This window comes from Rana temporaria, chromosome 2 (assembly GCF_905171775.1).
Source record: "Rana temporaria chromosome 2, aRanTem1.1, whole genome shotgun sequence".
Lineage (NCBI taxonomy): Eukaryota > Metazoa > Chordata > Amphibia > Anura > Ranidae > Rana > Rana temporaria.
The window spans coordinates 16,168,562-16,183,688 of NC_053490.1; the positions used below are offsets into that span (position 1 = coordinate 16,168,562).

General features: G+C 46.5%; 1 protein-coding gene across 3 annotated transcripts in view; it reads right to left on the reverse strand.

Moving 5' to 3' along the window:
- The window catches only part of APBB1 (amyloid beta precursor protein binding family B member 1), a 64,077-nt gene that overhangs the window by 27,549 nt on the left and 21,401 nt on the right, over positions 1 to 15,127 (reverse strand). For all 3 annotated transcript variants that reach the window (XM_040339876.1, XM_040339874.1, XM_040339875.1), the window contains 4 exons: positions 10,021 to 10,688; positions 5,304 to 5,494; positions 551 to 633; positions 333 to 390 (listed from right to left, as the gene is read on the reverse strand). In XM_040339876.1, coding sequence (XP_040195810.1) covers positions 333 to 390; positions 551 to 633; positions 5,304 to 5,494; positions 10,021 to 10,675 — 987 coding nt within the window. In that variant the 5' untranslated portion in view covers positions 10,676 to 10,688. The remainder of the gene's footprint in view (positions 1 to 332; positions 391 to 550; positions 634 to 5,303; positions 5,495 to 10,020; positions 10,689 to 15,127) is intronic.

Genomic DNA, 15,127 nt, shown 5'->3' on the forward strand with positions numbered 1-15,127 from the left:
GCCATAGATGAACAGAATCTCATTCAGTTACGCATGGACCAGCCGAGATTCGATCCATCTATGGGCAGGTTGGTTATACTGAAGTCAATCCATCGATTTCAGTGCAACCATCCTATTGGATTTTTTGCATGCAATTACTGCCGGCGGCTATAGCTGCTAGCAGTGATCATTGTGTTCTGTCGGCAGGGAAGGCTCCTCACCAGCAGAATACAATAGCACTGTGGGAGGGATTTCCCCATCAACACAGTAAGCAATTTTCTTTCCTGCAACCAAAACTGAATAATCTATGGAGAGGAGAGGAGAGAGAGAACGAACGTTTAAAGCAGAGATACCTGTGGCTCAGGCTCCGATCCCTGTACAGGCTCCCGTTCTTCTCCCGGCTCGGCAGAACTGGAAATATTAAGAGGAAAGAGTTATAAACAGAGAACATTTACTGGATTCTCCATCATAACAACATATAGCCTATGATTGTCATTCATCAGTCACAGAAGAGGCAGACAATTAGCACACAGTTAATAAATAATGTCCTCACCATGGAGGGGACACTCACCTGAGACTCAGCTCATTGATGTGGAAGGTCACCTCCTCGGTGTCATTGTGGCTGTAATCTGACATCTGCTCCTGTGACATCTCCTGCAGGAAATGAAGGGCGAGTTCATCCATCAAACACAACTGTCTTATCAGAGATTAGAGTTGTCCCGATACCACTTTTTTAGGACCGAGTACAAGTACCGATACTTTTTTACAAGTACTCGCCGATACCGAATACCGATACTTTTTTTTAAATGTGTCCCCAAATGCAGCCATGTCCCCCCATATATGCAGCCATGTCCCCCCCATATCCAGCCATGTCCCCCCCATATCCAGCCATGTCCCCCCCATATCCAGCCATGTCTCCCCCATATCCAGCCATGTCCCCCCCATATCAAGCCATGTCCCCCCCATATCCAGCCATGTCCCCCCCCATATCAAGCCATGTCCCCCCCATATCCAGCCATGTCCCACCCCATATCAAGCCATGTCCCCCCCATTACAGCCATGTCCCCCCATATCCAGCCATGTCCCCCCCATATGCAGCCATGTCCCCCCCCATTACAGCCATGTCCCCCCCATATGCAGTCATGTCCCCCCCCATATATGCAGCCATGTCCCCCTTACCTACATGCTGCCCGGCCGCCGCTTGGTTAATATGGGCGGGGAACATTACAGCTGTCATTTGAATAGCTGTAGTGTTTCGCGCCACGCTTCGTATAGACACTCCCCCTTGCTCGGGATTGGACAGTTCACCCGAGCAAGGGGGAGTGTCTATACGCGGCGGGAAACACTACAGCTATTCAAATGAAAGCTGTAATGTTCCCCGCCCGTATTAACCAAGCGGCGGCAGCGGGGATGCGGCAGGCGTGGCGGCGAGTATCGGATGAGGCATCGGGGGGATTTGCGGGAGTACAAGTACTCCCGCAAATACTCGGAATCGGTCCCGATACCGATACTAGTATCGGTATCGGGACAACCCTATCAGAGATGATCCAATGCTGATCACATGCAGGCCAATGTTCAGGAAGTTTAATCCACATTTTAAATGGCAAAACAATCAAATGGATTAAAACCCAACAAGGAAATGTTCCATTGTTTTAGGGCAAAAATCACACTTGTGCCTTAGTGCCAATTTTGATATGCACTCCAAACCCACTAAGGCAACACAGCTCTGATGAGCACCGCTGTACACCGTAACGCACAGCAAGACCCCACAATGCATTGTGCCAAGCTACATCAGGAAACACACACATTGCATACACATTTTTGTGTATTGGCAGAATGGCAGCCCATTCAAAACAAATGGGCTGCCTCAATGCAAGTCATGTTTAACATGACGCCATGAGCAAGACTTGGCCCTTGCAATTTTCAAAGATGATAGTTTGCCAAGTCAATTCAGAAGGTACACTAGCTGAAATTTCCAAGTGAATGCCCGGCAATAAACCTTTAAAGCGGGGGTTCACCCTAAAAAAAAAAAAATTCTAACATTACATCCAGCATACGAACGACATTTACAGTATGCAGGTCTTTTTTTTTGCCGTACATACCGATATAGTGCGATTTTCTCCCCGGCTTCTGATTGGGCGTTCCTATCCCTGGGTTAGATGATTGACGTGTTGTGAAAAAGTTCCCATGTCGCACAAGGCGCGTCACCAGTTTTCCGTAAATAGCCGAGCTGCGAGTCGGCGCCCACCGTGTAGAGCTGACTGCGCAGGCGCCGTATAGCGCCAACTTGCAAGCTCGGCTATTTACGGAAATCTGGTGACGCGCCTTGTGTGACATGGGAACTTTTTCACAACACGTCAATCATCTAACCCAGGGATAGGAACGCCCAGTCCCGCGGGAATCAGAACCCGGAAGCCAGGGAGAAAATCACACTATAACGGTATGTTATAAAGTTTAATTATAAAAAAAAAAAAAAAAAAAAAAAGAATCACAATGTAAAAAGAAAAAAAAAATAAGTGTTACCTTCCTGTGTACTTCCTGGTTTTTGTGGAGAGTAGCGAGGTGGAATTCGCACATATGTGAATCATCAATGCGATTCCAGAACGATTTACACGGATGTCTATGGAGACTAAATTCGCAGCAAAACGCTGTAAACTCGCACAAGACCCTTTTTTTTATCGCATTCGTAGAGGAATCGCAAAGCATGTATGTGAACGATCGGCATTAAAAACAATGACTTTACGGATGACATGCAAATTAAGAATGTTTTTGACGCGTCACATTCGTTCTGAACTCGATCAGTGTGAACCGGGCCTTTATCTGAGATGCATCCAGCTGGTAGTCACTGCAGCACCCGCTACCAACGAGCCCCGCTGTGATGGAAACAGACAAGATTTCCTAATGGTGACATCAGTAGACCATGTCTGTGCAATGTGTTGAAAACAGCCACTACTAGTCTCCATCAGAAGCCCGTTGGCGGACGGAGAAAGGGCATTACCCCCTATAACAGGAAAAGCCTGAACAAGAACCTTAAAGTGGAGTTCCACCCAAAAGTGGAACTTCCGCTTTAAGCACTCCTCCCCCCCTTACATGCCACATTTGGCATGTCATTTTTTAGGGGGGGGGGGGTGGCTGACTACTTTAGAGGGGGACTTCCTGTCCCACTTCCCCCTTCTGCCTAGGCAACTCCTCCTCTCCCCCTAGGCGGCCCATCTCTCTCTCTGCAAAAAACGGTAATCGGCTTTTCCTCACTTGCGTCTGTCAGGCGCGAGTAGGGGAGAGCCGATCGGCTGCTCCTCTGACAGTGGGGGTTTGTGCTGATCGATTATCAGCACAGCCCCCCGAGGATGCCCACTGGACCACCAGGGATGCCCACAGGACCACCAGGGATGCCCACTGGACCACCAGGGATTCCCACTGGACCACCAGGGATTCCCACTGGACCACCAGGGATGCCCACTGGACCACCAGGGATTCCCACTGGACCACCAGGGATGCAAAACAAAAAACACAGGTATGCCACCCTAGACCACCAGGGATGACAATGACACAAAAAATGGATGCCAATCAGTGCCCGCAATGGATGCCAATCAGTGCCCACAATGGGCATCACTGATTGGCATCCTCTAGTACAACACATACGATAGTGCCACCTATCAGTGCCCATTAATGCCGCCTATCAGTGCCCATCCATGTCGCCTATCAGTGCCCATCCGTGCCGCATATTAGTGCCCATCAATGCCACCACATCAGTGCCACCTCATTGGTGCCCATCAGTGCCGCCTTATCAGTGCCTGTCAGTGCAGTACCATCAGTGAAGGAGAAAATGTACTTATTTACAATGTTTTTTAACAGAAACAAAAAAAAAACGATTTTTTTTCTAAATGTTTGGTCATTTTTTTTGCAGAAAATAAAAATCCCAGAGGCGATCAAATACCACTAAAATAAAGCTCTATTTGTGGGTACAAAATGATAAAAAATTTGTTTGGGTACAGTGCAGCATGACCGCGCAATTGTCATTCAAAGTGCAACAGCACTGAAAGCTAAAAATTGGTCTGGGCAGGAAGGTGTATAAGTGCCCGGTATGGAAGTGGTTAATAGCACGATCATCAGGGGTTAACCTCCCTGGCGGTATGATTCTTTCAGAAAAAACATGCTGAAAGCGGTACCATTATTTGCAAGGAAATTTGGCGTTTTATATTGTAGGTCTGTCATTTTTAGAAATAACTCACTTAAATCTGACCAAACAAGCTTCTAATAGGCATCCCGGGTATGACATTTTTTTAAAAACAAAATTATAAATTATAATATAATAAATAATTATAAATAATTATAACAAGTAATAATATAATTATAATAAAAATTATTCAATAATGTAATCAAATCAAAATCACTGACATTTGCTCAGTTGCAGAATTGTTGCTGTCATTATTTTATTTTTTTTATGACGAATTTCCCCACAAATCGCTATCGCACAATTCTGCAAGTGATTATAATTTATTATCGCTGTTTTTTAGCTGCTCTAAAACTATTTTTGACATAAAGGGACACTTTTGGTTGCTATGGACAATCTACAGTTTGCAGGGAGAAAGAAACGTTTTTATTATATAAAATGACATGCATGACACAGGACAGACCACTAGGGACAAGGGGGTGTGTTTTTTTTTACATACAGTACTGTAATCTATAAGATTACAGTATACTGTATGTATAGTGTTTGTTTACTTTTTTGAATTTGGCGCCGTTCTCCGTCCCCGTGCGTCGTAACGTCGCAGGGAACGGAGATCGGCGTCACACGGAGGCACTGTGTGAATCGAGCGAGGTCCTGCTCGCTCACACAGCGCGGTGGCATCGCTGGATCCAGGGACAAGGTAAGTAAAACTCCCTGTACATCCAGCGAGGCGAGCCCGAGTCTGACTCGGGGTTACCGATCCTAGCCCAAAAATCTCACCCCGAGTCAGACTCGGGAACACCGCCCAGGAGGTTAATAGAATGAAAGCTGCCAATTCAAAAATATTGAAAAAAAAAATGAACATGCTAAAGCCTATAACATATTTTAGGGTTTTCATCTACTTGACGCCTATTTACTAGCTCATACTCATACATCGCTAAAAACGATTGATCTGCAGAAATTCAATAGACTGTAGGTAAAGGACCATGATCTACATACTGACTAGGTAGGTATTCCAGATACCATTATACAGAATACCATATAGTGCACACTCCGAACTCCTCTTCCACAAACAGAAACCTTTCGGGCCCATTCCCATCTAGTACCCTATGACCCAGCAACGGTTCTGAACTTCAGAGGACAAATAACCTACCTCCTCTGTTGGGGTGAGGTCAGTGGTGGGAGAATACAGCCTAGGCTCCCCGTTGAGGTCGGATGGTGGCTCCCACTGTGTGGTCCCGGTGGGTACATGCCAGTAGTATGTTCCAGAAGTGTCCTGTACCCTCACCCACCCGGAGGGAAGGTCAGAGTCTGTGTCCATGGCGTTCCTTGGCCAAAAACAATCTGTGGAGAGAATTATAGAACATATAAGAACACAGAGGAATATTCCTGGGGCTAGGCCGGTATGTAAGATGTGCCGGACCTCTAAACCATCTGCTCGGGCTGAGGACCCGTATCCCACCACCACCGGCTCTGTGAAGATTTAGGTGCTTAATCTAATCATCAACCACCACCCCGCCACTGGCTTAATCATCAACCACCCCCCCCTCCCGCCGCTCTCCCGCGCCCTCCGCCGCTTACCGGAGCCGTCGGTAGCGGCGGAGGAGATCGGGTGCTGCTTCCTAGTGAGTGAGGATGCGAGTGAGGGCAAGATGGCCCCCACCCGTCCTCATAGCTTTGCTGGGCGGAAGTGACGTCAAAACGTCAGTCCCGCCCAGCGTCTTAAAGAGACAATTTTTTGTTGTCATTTTTTTAAATGACAAAATTTCCATTTTTTTTTTTTTTTTTTTTGCATTTAAGTCTAAATATGAGATCTGAGGTCTTTTTGATCTCAGATCTCATATTTAAGAGGACCTGTCACGCTTTTTTATATTACAAGGAATGTTTATATTCCTTGTAATAGGAATAAAAGTGATCAATTTTTATTTTATTTTTTATTTCAGTGTAAAAAAATGATAAAATCAATAAAAAGAAATAAGAAAACAAAAAAATATTTTTTTTAAAGCGCCCCGTCCAGACGAGCTCGCGCGCAGAAGCGAACGCATACTTGAGTAGCGCCCGCATATGAAAACGGTGTTCAAATCACACATGTGAGGTATCGCCGCGATCGTTAGAGCGAGAGCAATAATTCTAGCCCTAGACCTCCTCTGTAGCTCAAAAAATGCAACCTATAGAATTTTTTAAACGTCGCCTATCGAGATTTTTAAGGGTAAAAGTTTGACACCATGCCACGAGCGGGCGCAATTTTTAAGCGTGACATGTTGGGTATCATTTTACTCGGCGTACCATTATCTTTTTTTTTTTTCATTATCTTTCACAATATATAAAAAAATTGGGCCAAATTTATTGGTGTCTTATTTTTTAATTCAAAAAAGTGAATTTTCTCAAAAAAAAGTGCGCTTGTAAGACCGCTGCACAAATATGGTGTGACAAAAAGTATTGCAATGACCGCCATTTTATTCTCTAGGGTGTTAGAATTAGAAAAAATATATATAATGTTTGGGGGTTTTAAGTAATTTTCTAGCAAAAAAAAAAAAATGTTTTAGTCTTGTAAACGAATATGAAAAACAGCCTTGGGGCTTAAGTGGTTAAAATCTGACCTGTTAGCGGGTCCTGAGGACAGGAATTGAGAACTACTGCTCTAATACTTACCCACGCCCCTTCTCTCTCCAGCGATGTCCACATTGGCTCCCGCGGCTGTCAGTCAAAGCCAGTTAGCCAATCAGAAGAGAGGGGATGGGGCCAGGGCTCAGTAGCTCATAAAAACAATCAAGTGGCTGAACAGCCACCATGATTGCTTTTACATTACAGGGGATTGCCGGCTAAAAAAAAACAATATCTGAATAAACCCGCAGGCATCATTCAGATATCTCCACTTCAAACTAAGGATGGCATATGACGTCCAGCTAAGGCTAAAGGATATCTAAAGGTTTGTTTTTTTAAACTAACATGTTATACTTGCCTCCTCTTTGCATTTGGTTTTGCACAGAGTGGCCCGAATCCTGCTCTTCTGGGGTCCCTCAGTGGCGCTCCTGGCTCTTCCTCTTCTGCAGTGCCATGTTGGAGAGAGCGGGCACGCTCCCATGTCCTGCTGCGTCTATTGACACAGACAGCAGGACTCGCCCCCCCCCCCGTCATTGGATTTGACAGCATCGGGCACCAATGGCTGCGCTGCTATCGGTCTATCCAATCAGGATTCAAGACACCAGCTGGAGCTGGTGTGCTTGCATCCCCATCACTCGAAAGACCGGGTTCAAGTAAGTAAAAAAGGGGGGCTCTGGGGGGCAGCTGCATCACAGGACGTTTTTCAACTTCATGCATAGAATGCATGAAGGTAAAAAAACCTTGAGGGTTTACAACTTCTTCTTCTAGCTCTTCCAAGGGGTTTTTACAGTTCGGGACTGCGTCGCTTTAACAGACAATTGCGCGGTCGTGCGATGTAGCTCCCAAACAAAATTGACGTCCTTTTTTCCCCACAAATAGAGCTTTATTTTGGTGGTATTTGATCACCTCTTCGGTTTTTATTTTTTGCGCTATAAACAAAAATAGAGCGACAATTTTGAAAAAAATGCAATATTTTTTACTTTTTGCTATAATAAATATCCCCCAAAAACATATCTAAAAAATTTTTTTTCCTCAGTTTAGGCCGATACGTATTCTTCTACCTATTTTTGGGAAAAAAAAAAAAAATCGCAATAATCGTTTATCGGTTGGTTTGCGCAAAATTTATAGTGTTTACAAAATAGGGGATAGTTTTATTGCATTTTTATTTTTTTTACTACTAATGGCGGCGATCAGCGATTTTTTTCGTGACTGCGACATTATGGCGGACACTTTGGACAATTTTGACACATTTTTGGGACCATTGTCATTTTCACAGCAAAAAATGCATTTAAATTGCATTCTTTATTGTGAAAATGACAGTTGCAGTTTGGGAGTTAAACACAGGGGGCGCTGTAACATTTAGGGTTCACTTTGTGTGTGTTTACAACTGTAGGGGGGTGTGGCTGTAGGACTGACGTCATTGATCGAGTCTCCCTATAAAAGGGATCACTCGATCTATGCGCCGCCACAGTGAAGCACGGGGAAGCCGTGTTTACATACGGCTCTCCCCGTTCTTCAGCTCCGGGGAGCGATCGCGACGGAGCGGCTATAAACGAATAGCCGCGCCGTCGTCCCGGATCGCTCCCCGAGGCTTACGGACCGCCGCATGTACTGGAGGGGGTCCCGATCGGACCCCCGACCCACGTCAAGCAGAGGACGTATAGGTACGTGCATGTGCCTGTCCGTGCCATTCTGCTGACGTATATTTACATGAGGCGGTCCTTAAGTGGTTAAGTTAATAGTTCATGGTACTAATCTTCCCCTCCATTATTCCTCCAAAGTTGGGTTTTCCCTGTTTGTAACCAAACCATTATATTTTCCTTTATAATGCATCTCCCTCCATTGTATTAATCATTATTAAAATCAATTAAATACATTTATTTAACCACTTCCCGCCCGGTCATTAGTAAATTGACGTCCGGGAAGTGGTTGTGTTATCCTGACTGGACGTCTATTGAAGTCCAGCAGGATAACATGGGGGCGCGCAGCGTGGCGATCGGTGATGCAGGATTTCAGTCTGACACCCTGCATCTCCAAACTCGGTAAAGAGCCTCTGGCGGAGGCTCTTTACCAACGTGATCAGCCGTGTCCAATCACGATGCAAACAGGAAGAGCCATTAATCGGCTCTTCCTCACTCACGTCTGACAGACGCGAGTAGAGGAGAGACGATCGGCGTGGGGGGGGGTTTGTGCTGATTGTTTATCGGATGCCCACACTGGACCACCAGGGAAGGGGGCAACATGTGGATGGCCAGGTACATCCCCCATGGCCATCCACATGTAAAAAAATAAGCACAATAGATGCCAATCAGTGCCCACAATTGGCAACATGGGCACTGACTGGCAAAAATGTGTAAATAAACAAGTGATGTCCAACAATGCCATCAGTGGCACCTCTCAGTGCCCATCCATGCCCAGTGCCCACCTGTGCCACCCATAAGTACCCATCAGGTACTTATGGGTGGCACTGATGGATACTTATGGGTGGCACTGGGTACATATGGGTGGCACTGATGGGTACTTATGGGTGGCACTATCAGTGCCACCCATAAGTACCCATCAGTGCCACCCATAAGTACCCATCAGTGCCGCCCATCAGTGCCGCATACCAGAGCCGCCTATCAGTGCCCATCACTGCCGCCCCATCGGTGCCCGTAATTGAAGAAGAAAACTTACTTATTTACAAAAAAAAATACAGAAAAAAATATATATATATATTTTTTTCAAAATTTTCGGTCTTTTTTTAGTTGTTGCGCAAAAAATAAAAATCGCAGAGGTGATCAAATACCACCAAAAGAAAGCTCTATTTGTGGGAACAAAATTATAAAAAAATTGTTTGGGTACAGTGTTGCATGACCGCACAATTGTCATTCAAAGTGCGACATCGATGAAAACGGAAAATTGGCTTGGACAGGAAGGTGCGCAAGTGCCTGGTATTGAAGTGGTTAAAAAAATAAAATAAAAAAATAAAAATTTATTATAAAATACATTTTTTAGGTAATCTACTTTACCCTGCTTGGGTTACTTATTATTATTAATAATAATAATAATAATAATAATAACAACACAACAGAACATTTAAAACCAAACCAATCAAAATAAACTGTAGACAAGGAGACAAAGAAAAGCATAAAAGTCAGAGATACAACAGAAACGGATACAACAAAAAGGATAAACAAAGGTAAGTGAAACGGATGTTGGGGTGATAAGGAAATGAATGCCCTACTGTACTGGGGCCCCTGAATATAGGCCGCTCTGTATCTCACCTGTGTCATCTGGGGAGCCGTAAGATGGACTTCCCTGAGACAGAGTCGCCCAGCTGGAGTCCTCATCACTGCCAGCCGTGTTCCTCATTCCAAACAGGAGGCTGGCACTGCGCCCGGTGTCTCTGGGGCCATCAGTCATCTCTTTGCCGTTCTCCAGAACCTCTGAGCTCTGTTCGGAGGTCTCTGTGGTGACCGGATCTGTGACCTCGCTCTGAGGTGGCGTCAGATCGTCGTCCTCGTCTTCTCCGTCTTGGATGAGCAGTTGCGTGTTGTTGATGATGCTGCTGCTGCGATTGACGCAGTTTAGAGCCGACACTTCCAGTTCCTCCAGGTGGGTCTGCTTGTTGCTCTTCTCTTGGTTCCAGTTGGTCCAGTCTTTGTTTCCACGTTCCGGATCGGGGTTGCAGTTCTGATCCTCTTTCTCATGTTCTGCTGCTTTGCGCAACTGGTTCTGCCCTTCCTTCAACCACTTAGGGTTGGTGTGTTCGGATGGGGCACCTCCGCCAAGCTCGGTGCCGACGAGCCCCATGGCGCTCTGCAGGTCAGTGTGGGCATAAATCTGGCGGCTCTTTGGGGAAAGAAGGTCGTTGTGGGAAGAGATGAGGTTGAGGGTGAGGGCGGACACTGGACTCCTCTCTGTTATAGATCCAGACATACTAACGGTGAGGCTGAGACACAAAGAAGTCAAATATTAGAAAACTATCTGAAAACATCAGCATCAAAATCAAGTTAAAGTGGAGTTTCACACATTTTTTAGAGGTGGTCTTAAACCAGGGTTTGACAAATGTGCTTGGAATCTAGGAGCCAGCTAAAAAAGTTAGGAGCCAGAAAACGCGCCCCGCCCCGTCGAGCTTGCGCGCAGAAGCGAACACATACGTGAGCAGCGCCCGCATATGTAAACGGTGTTCAAACCACACATGTGAGGGATCGCCGCGATTGGTAGAGCGAGAGCAATAATTCTAGCCCTAGACCTCCTCTGTAACTCAAAACATGCAACCTGTAGATCTTTTTAAACGTTGCCTATGAAGATTTTAAAGGGTAAAAGTTTGTCGGCATTCCACGAGCGGACGCAATTTTGAAGCGTGACATGTTGGGTATCAATTTACTCGGCGTAACATTATCTTTCATAATATTAAAAAAAATCGAGATCACTTTACTGTTGTCTTATTTTTTAATTAAAAAAAAAAGTGTAATTTTTTCCCAAAAAAGTGCGCTTGCAAGACCGCTGCGCAAATACAGGATGACAGAAAGTATTGCAACGATTGCCATTTTATTCTCTAGGGTGTTAGGATAAAAAATATATAATGTTTGGGGGTTCTAATTAGAGGGAAGAAGATGGCAGTGAAAATAGTAAAAAATGACATTAGAATTGCTGTTTAACTTGTAATGCTTAACTTGTAATACCAACGGCCACCACCAGATGGCGCCAGCTTACACATCTGGTGGTAAAAACTTGTAATACCAACGGCTCACCACCAGATGGCGCCAGCTCTATTTCTAGTCGCCATGGCGACCTGGCGCCCGGAAATTTGTCGAGCCCTGTCTTAAACTAAAGACCACCTCTCAACATCTCGTTTTTGGATATTAGCGAAATTTGAGTATAGCCTCACATAAAACTCAGTAATACTTAAAGCGGAGGTTCACCCAAAAAACAAGTACCGTATTTATCGGCGTATACCGCGCACTTTTTTGCCCTTAAAATCAGGGCAAAATCGTGGGTGCGCGATCTACCCCGATACTCGCTTCCCGCTCTGTGTTTGAACGCCGCCGCCGACATATACCGAGCGCAGCCAGGCTCGGCTCCCCTCGCGGTTATGCGAGAAGATCCGAGCGTGCCCGAGTGTACTGCGCTCGGTATATGGCGGCGGCGTTCAAACACAGCGCGGGAAGCAGGGATCGGCTCACAGACAGTGCGGGAGAAGCAGGGAGGACACCACGAAGGCCGCAGATGGACGTCGGACCGGACAAGGCTGCCGATGGACGCCGGGCAAGACACCAAAACTGTAAGTAATAAAAAAAAAAAATCCTGGAATTTCACGTCTAGATTAGGGGTGCGCTCTATACGCCGGTGCGCGCTATAGGCAGATAAATACGGTATATAACATTACATTCTGTATACCTCAAACATGTACAGTATGCCGTTTTTTTATTTTTTTTGGGGGGTGTACATAAAGTATTATCGCTATTTTTCACCTGGCTTCCGGGTACTAGCTCCTGCGGGAGTAGGCGTTCCTATGCAGTGGCGCAATGTCCTCTGGGACTTCGCCCAAATGATTGACGTGCCTGACAAAAACTTCCCCCCGGCGGAAAAGGCGCGTCACGAGTTTCCGTAACTAGCCGAACTGCGAGTGGGCTCTATACGGCGCCTGCGCAGTCAGCTCTATACGGCTCCTAGTTGGTGCGCAGGCGCCGTAAAGAGCTGACTCGCAGTTTGGCTGGTTTCGGAAACTCGTGACGCGGCTTATCCGCCGGGGGGGGGGGGGGTTTGTCAGGCACTTCAATCATTTGGGCGAAGTCCTAGAGGACATTGCGCCACTGCATAGGAACGCCTACTCCCGTGGGAGCTAGTGCCCGGAAGGCAGGTGAAAAATAGCGATAGTACTGTATGTACACCTCCCAAAAAAAAAAACAGCATACTGTACATGTTTGGAGGTATACAGATTGTAATGTTATATACTTGTTTTTTGGGTGAGCCTCCGCTTTCAGCAAAAAGTACCATCATCCAGATTGAATGTAAAGGGCTGATTCAGGTAAACCCATGGTGGCATGTGCTGGCACTGCCTCCACCCACAAATGGTCAACTGGGAAAAAGATTGGTTGGACGATCTCGGTACTGAAAGTATAGGTGTTGACACAAATGGGATCATAAAAATATTTATTACATAAAACTGAACAACATAAAAGTTACAAAATCACAAGCCAAAACCCCACCCCGATACAACAAAATACTGCTCACGGGTAACCCCGAGATATTTATGTTGTGGTGGAGTGATGTACTGTCCTCGACCAGTTTCGCGGGTTGACTGCTTCTTCAGGAGGAATCTGTATAGCGAATAATAAATACAATACCGCTGCTGCCCATTGAAATCAATGGGACAGCGCGGCTATACCGCCCGCAATGCGTTGCTTCAGCAGCACATTGCGGTCGGTTTTAACCCTTTCTCGGCCGCTAGCGGGGGTAAAACCACCGAAAATCCGCCCATAGCGCCAGCGGTAAAAATAGCGGAGTTTTACCACCAACGCTATGGGCGGCTCAGTGTGAAAGGGGTCTTAAAGTCAGCAGCTACAGTGTTTGCAGCTGCTGACTTTAAAAAAAAAAAACATTTCTGCTGGGATACCGCTTTAAGTTCGATGTCATGTAACTAGGATTTTCCCGATACCACTTTTTTAGGACCGAGTACAAGTACCGATACTTTTTTTCATGTACTCGCCGATACCGATACTTTTTTTTTAAATGTGTCCCCAAATGCAGCCATGTCCCCCCACATATATCCAGCCATGTCCCCCCACATATATCCAGCCATGTCCCCCCACATATATCCAGCCATGTCCCCCCACATATTGCAGCCATGTCCCCAAACATATTGCAGCCATGTCCCCCCACATATATCCAGCCATGTCCCCCCACATGAAGCCATGTCCCCCCACATATTGCAGCCATGTCCCCCCACATATATCCAGCCATGTCCCCCCATATATTGCAGCCATGTCCCCAAACATATATCCAGCCATGTCCCCCCACATGAAGCCATGTCCCCCCATATATTGCAGCCATGCCCCCCCACATATATCCAGCCATGTCCCCCCATATATTGCAGCCATGTCCCCCCATATATTGCAGCCATGTCCCCCCACATATATCCAGCCATGTCCCCCCACATATATCCAGCCATGTCCCCCCATATATTGCAGCCATGCCCCCCCCACATATTGCAGCCATGTCCCCCCATACCTAGTAGATGATGATGCCTCTGCCGCATTAATCAGCGTGCGGGGAACATTACAGGCAACTTTTTTTTTGAATAGCTGTCCATTCCTTGCCGCACCGTGTATAGACACTCCCACTTCCGTCCAATCCCGAGCAAGGGGGAGTGTCTATACACGGCGCGGCGGGGAATACAGCTATTCAAACAAAAGCTGCCTGTAATGTTCCCCGCGCGCTGATTAACGCGGCAGCGGCGGCTTTGCGGTATGCGGCGGCGGTGGGGCAAGTATTCTATTCAGGCATCGGGGGCATTTGCGGGAGTACAAGTACTCCCGCAAATACTCGGTATCGGTACAACCCTACATGTAACAATCCGTATTGTACACAGTTAAAGCAATCCTGTCACTATCATAAAAAAAATGTAAGGCCATTTCTATGTTACAAAAAAAAAAGGATTTGCTGCAACGCTCCCCTTATTTCTGGTGCTGTACCTCACAGACCTGCTGCTCCTTTGGCATCATCAACCTTACTACCTGTGAGATCAGTACACTGCCCTGGGCACAGAAAAAGATGAAGGAGCCACGAGGTCATGTGATCATCCTGAAGACGACGGGCAGAAAGTGGTCGGCACACAAAGGGTGGAGTTTGGCCTTAATGCACAAGCAGTCTGTAAAAGAAGGACTCACCGCACACTGTGAGCCTCATACAATGTGCATTAGAAGCTGCAGCAAGTCAGCCTCATATCCTGGTTCTTTCCTCTCCAGCTACTCCTCCCCTTTCATTTACTGCACTTCAGTTCTTTCAATCATAATAGGTTCAGCATCACATAGGGGGGCTACCTAGGGTGGTCTACATGCAAATTCAGCCTGCCGAGGAATTCCCAACTCCAAACTGACATCCACTGACTAAGGCATTTTATTATTTGCAAAACTCCACCCAAGAGCCGCCCACTACTTGTATGCACCCTGCTGGCTCCTCCCACCAGTCATGATCTGCCTGCAGTGCATAGGAAAGCACATGGATTTAACCACTTAACGACCGCCGCATGTACGTCCACAGAATGGCACATACAGGCACATTGGCGTACATGTACGTCCCTGCCTTTCCGCGGGTCCGATCGGGACCTCCCCCGGTACATGCGGCGGTTGGAAATCGTCTGGGAGCGATCCGGGACGACGGCAC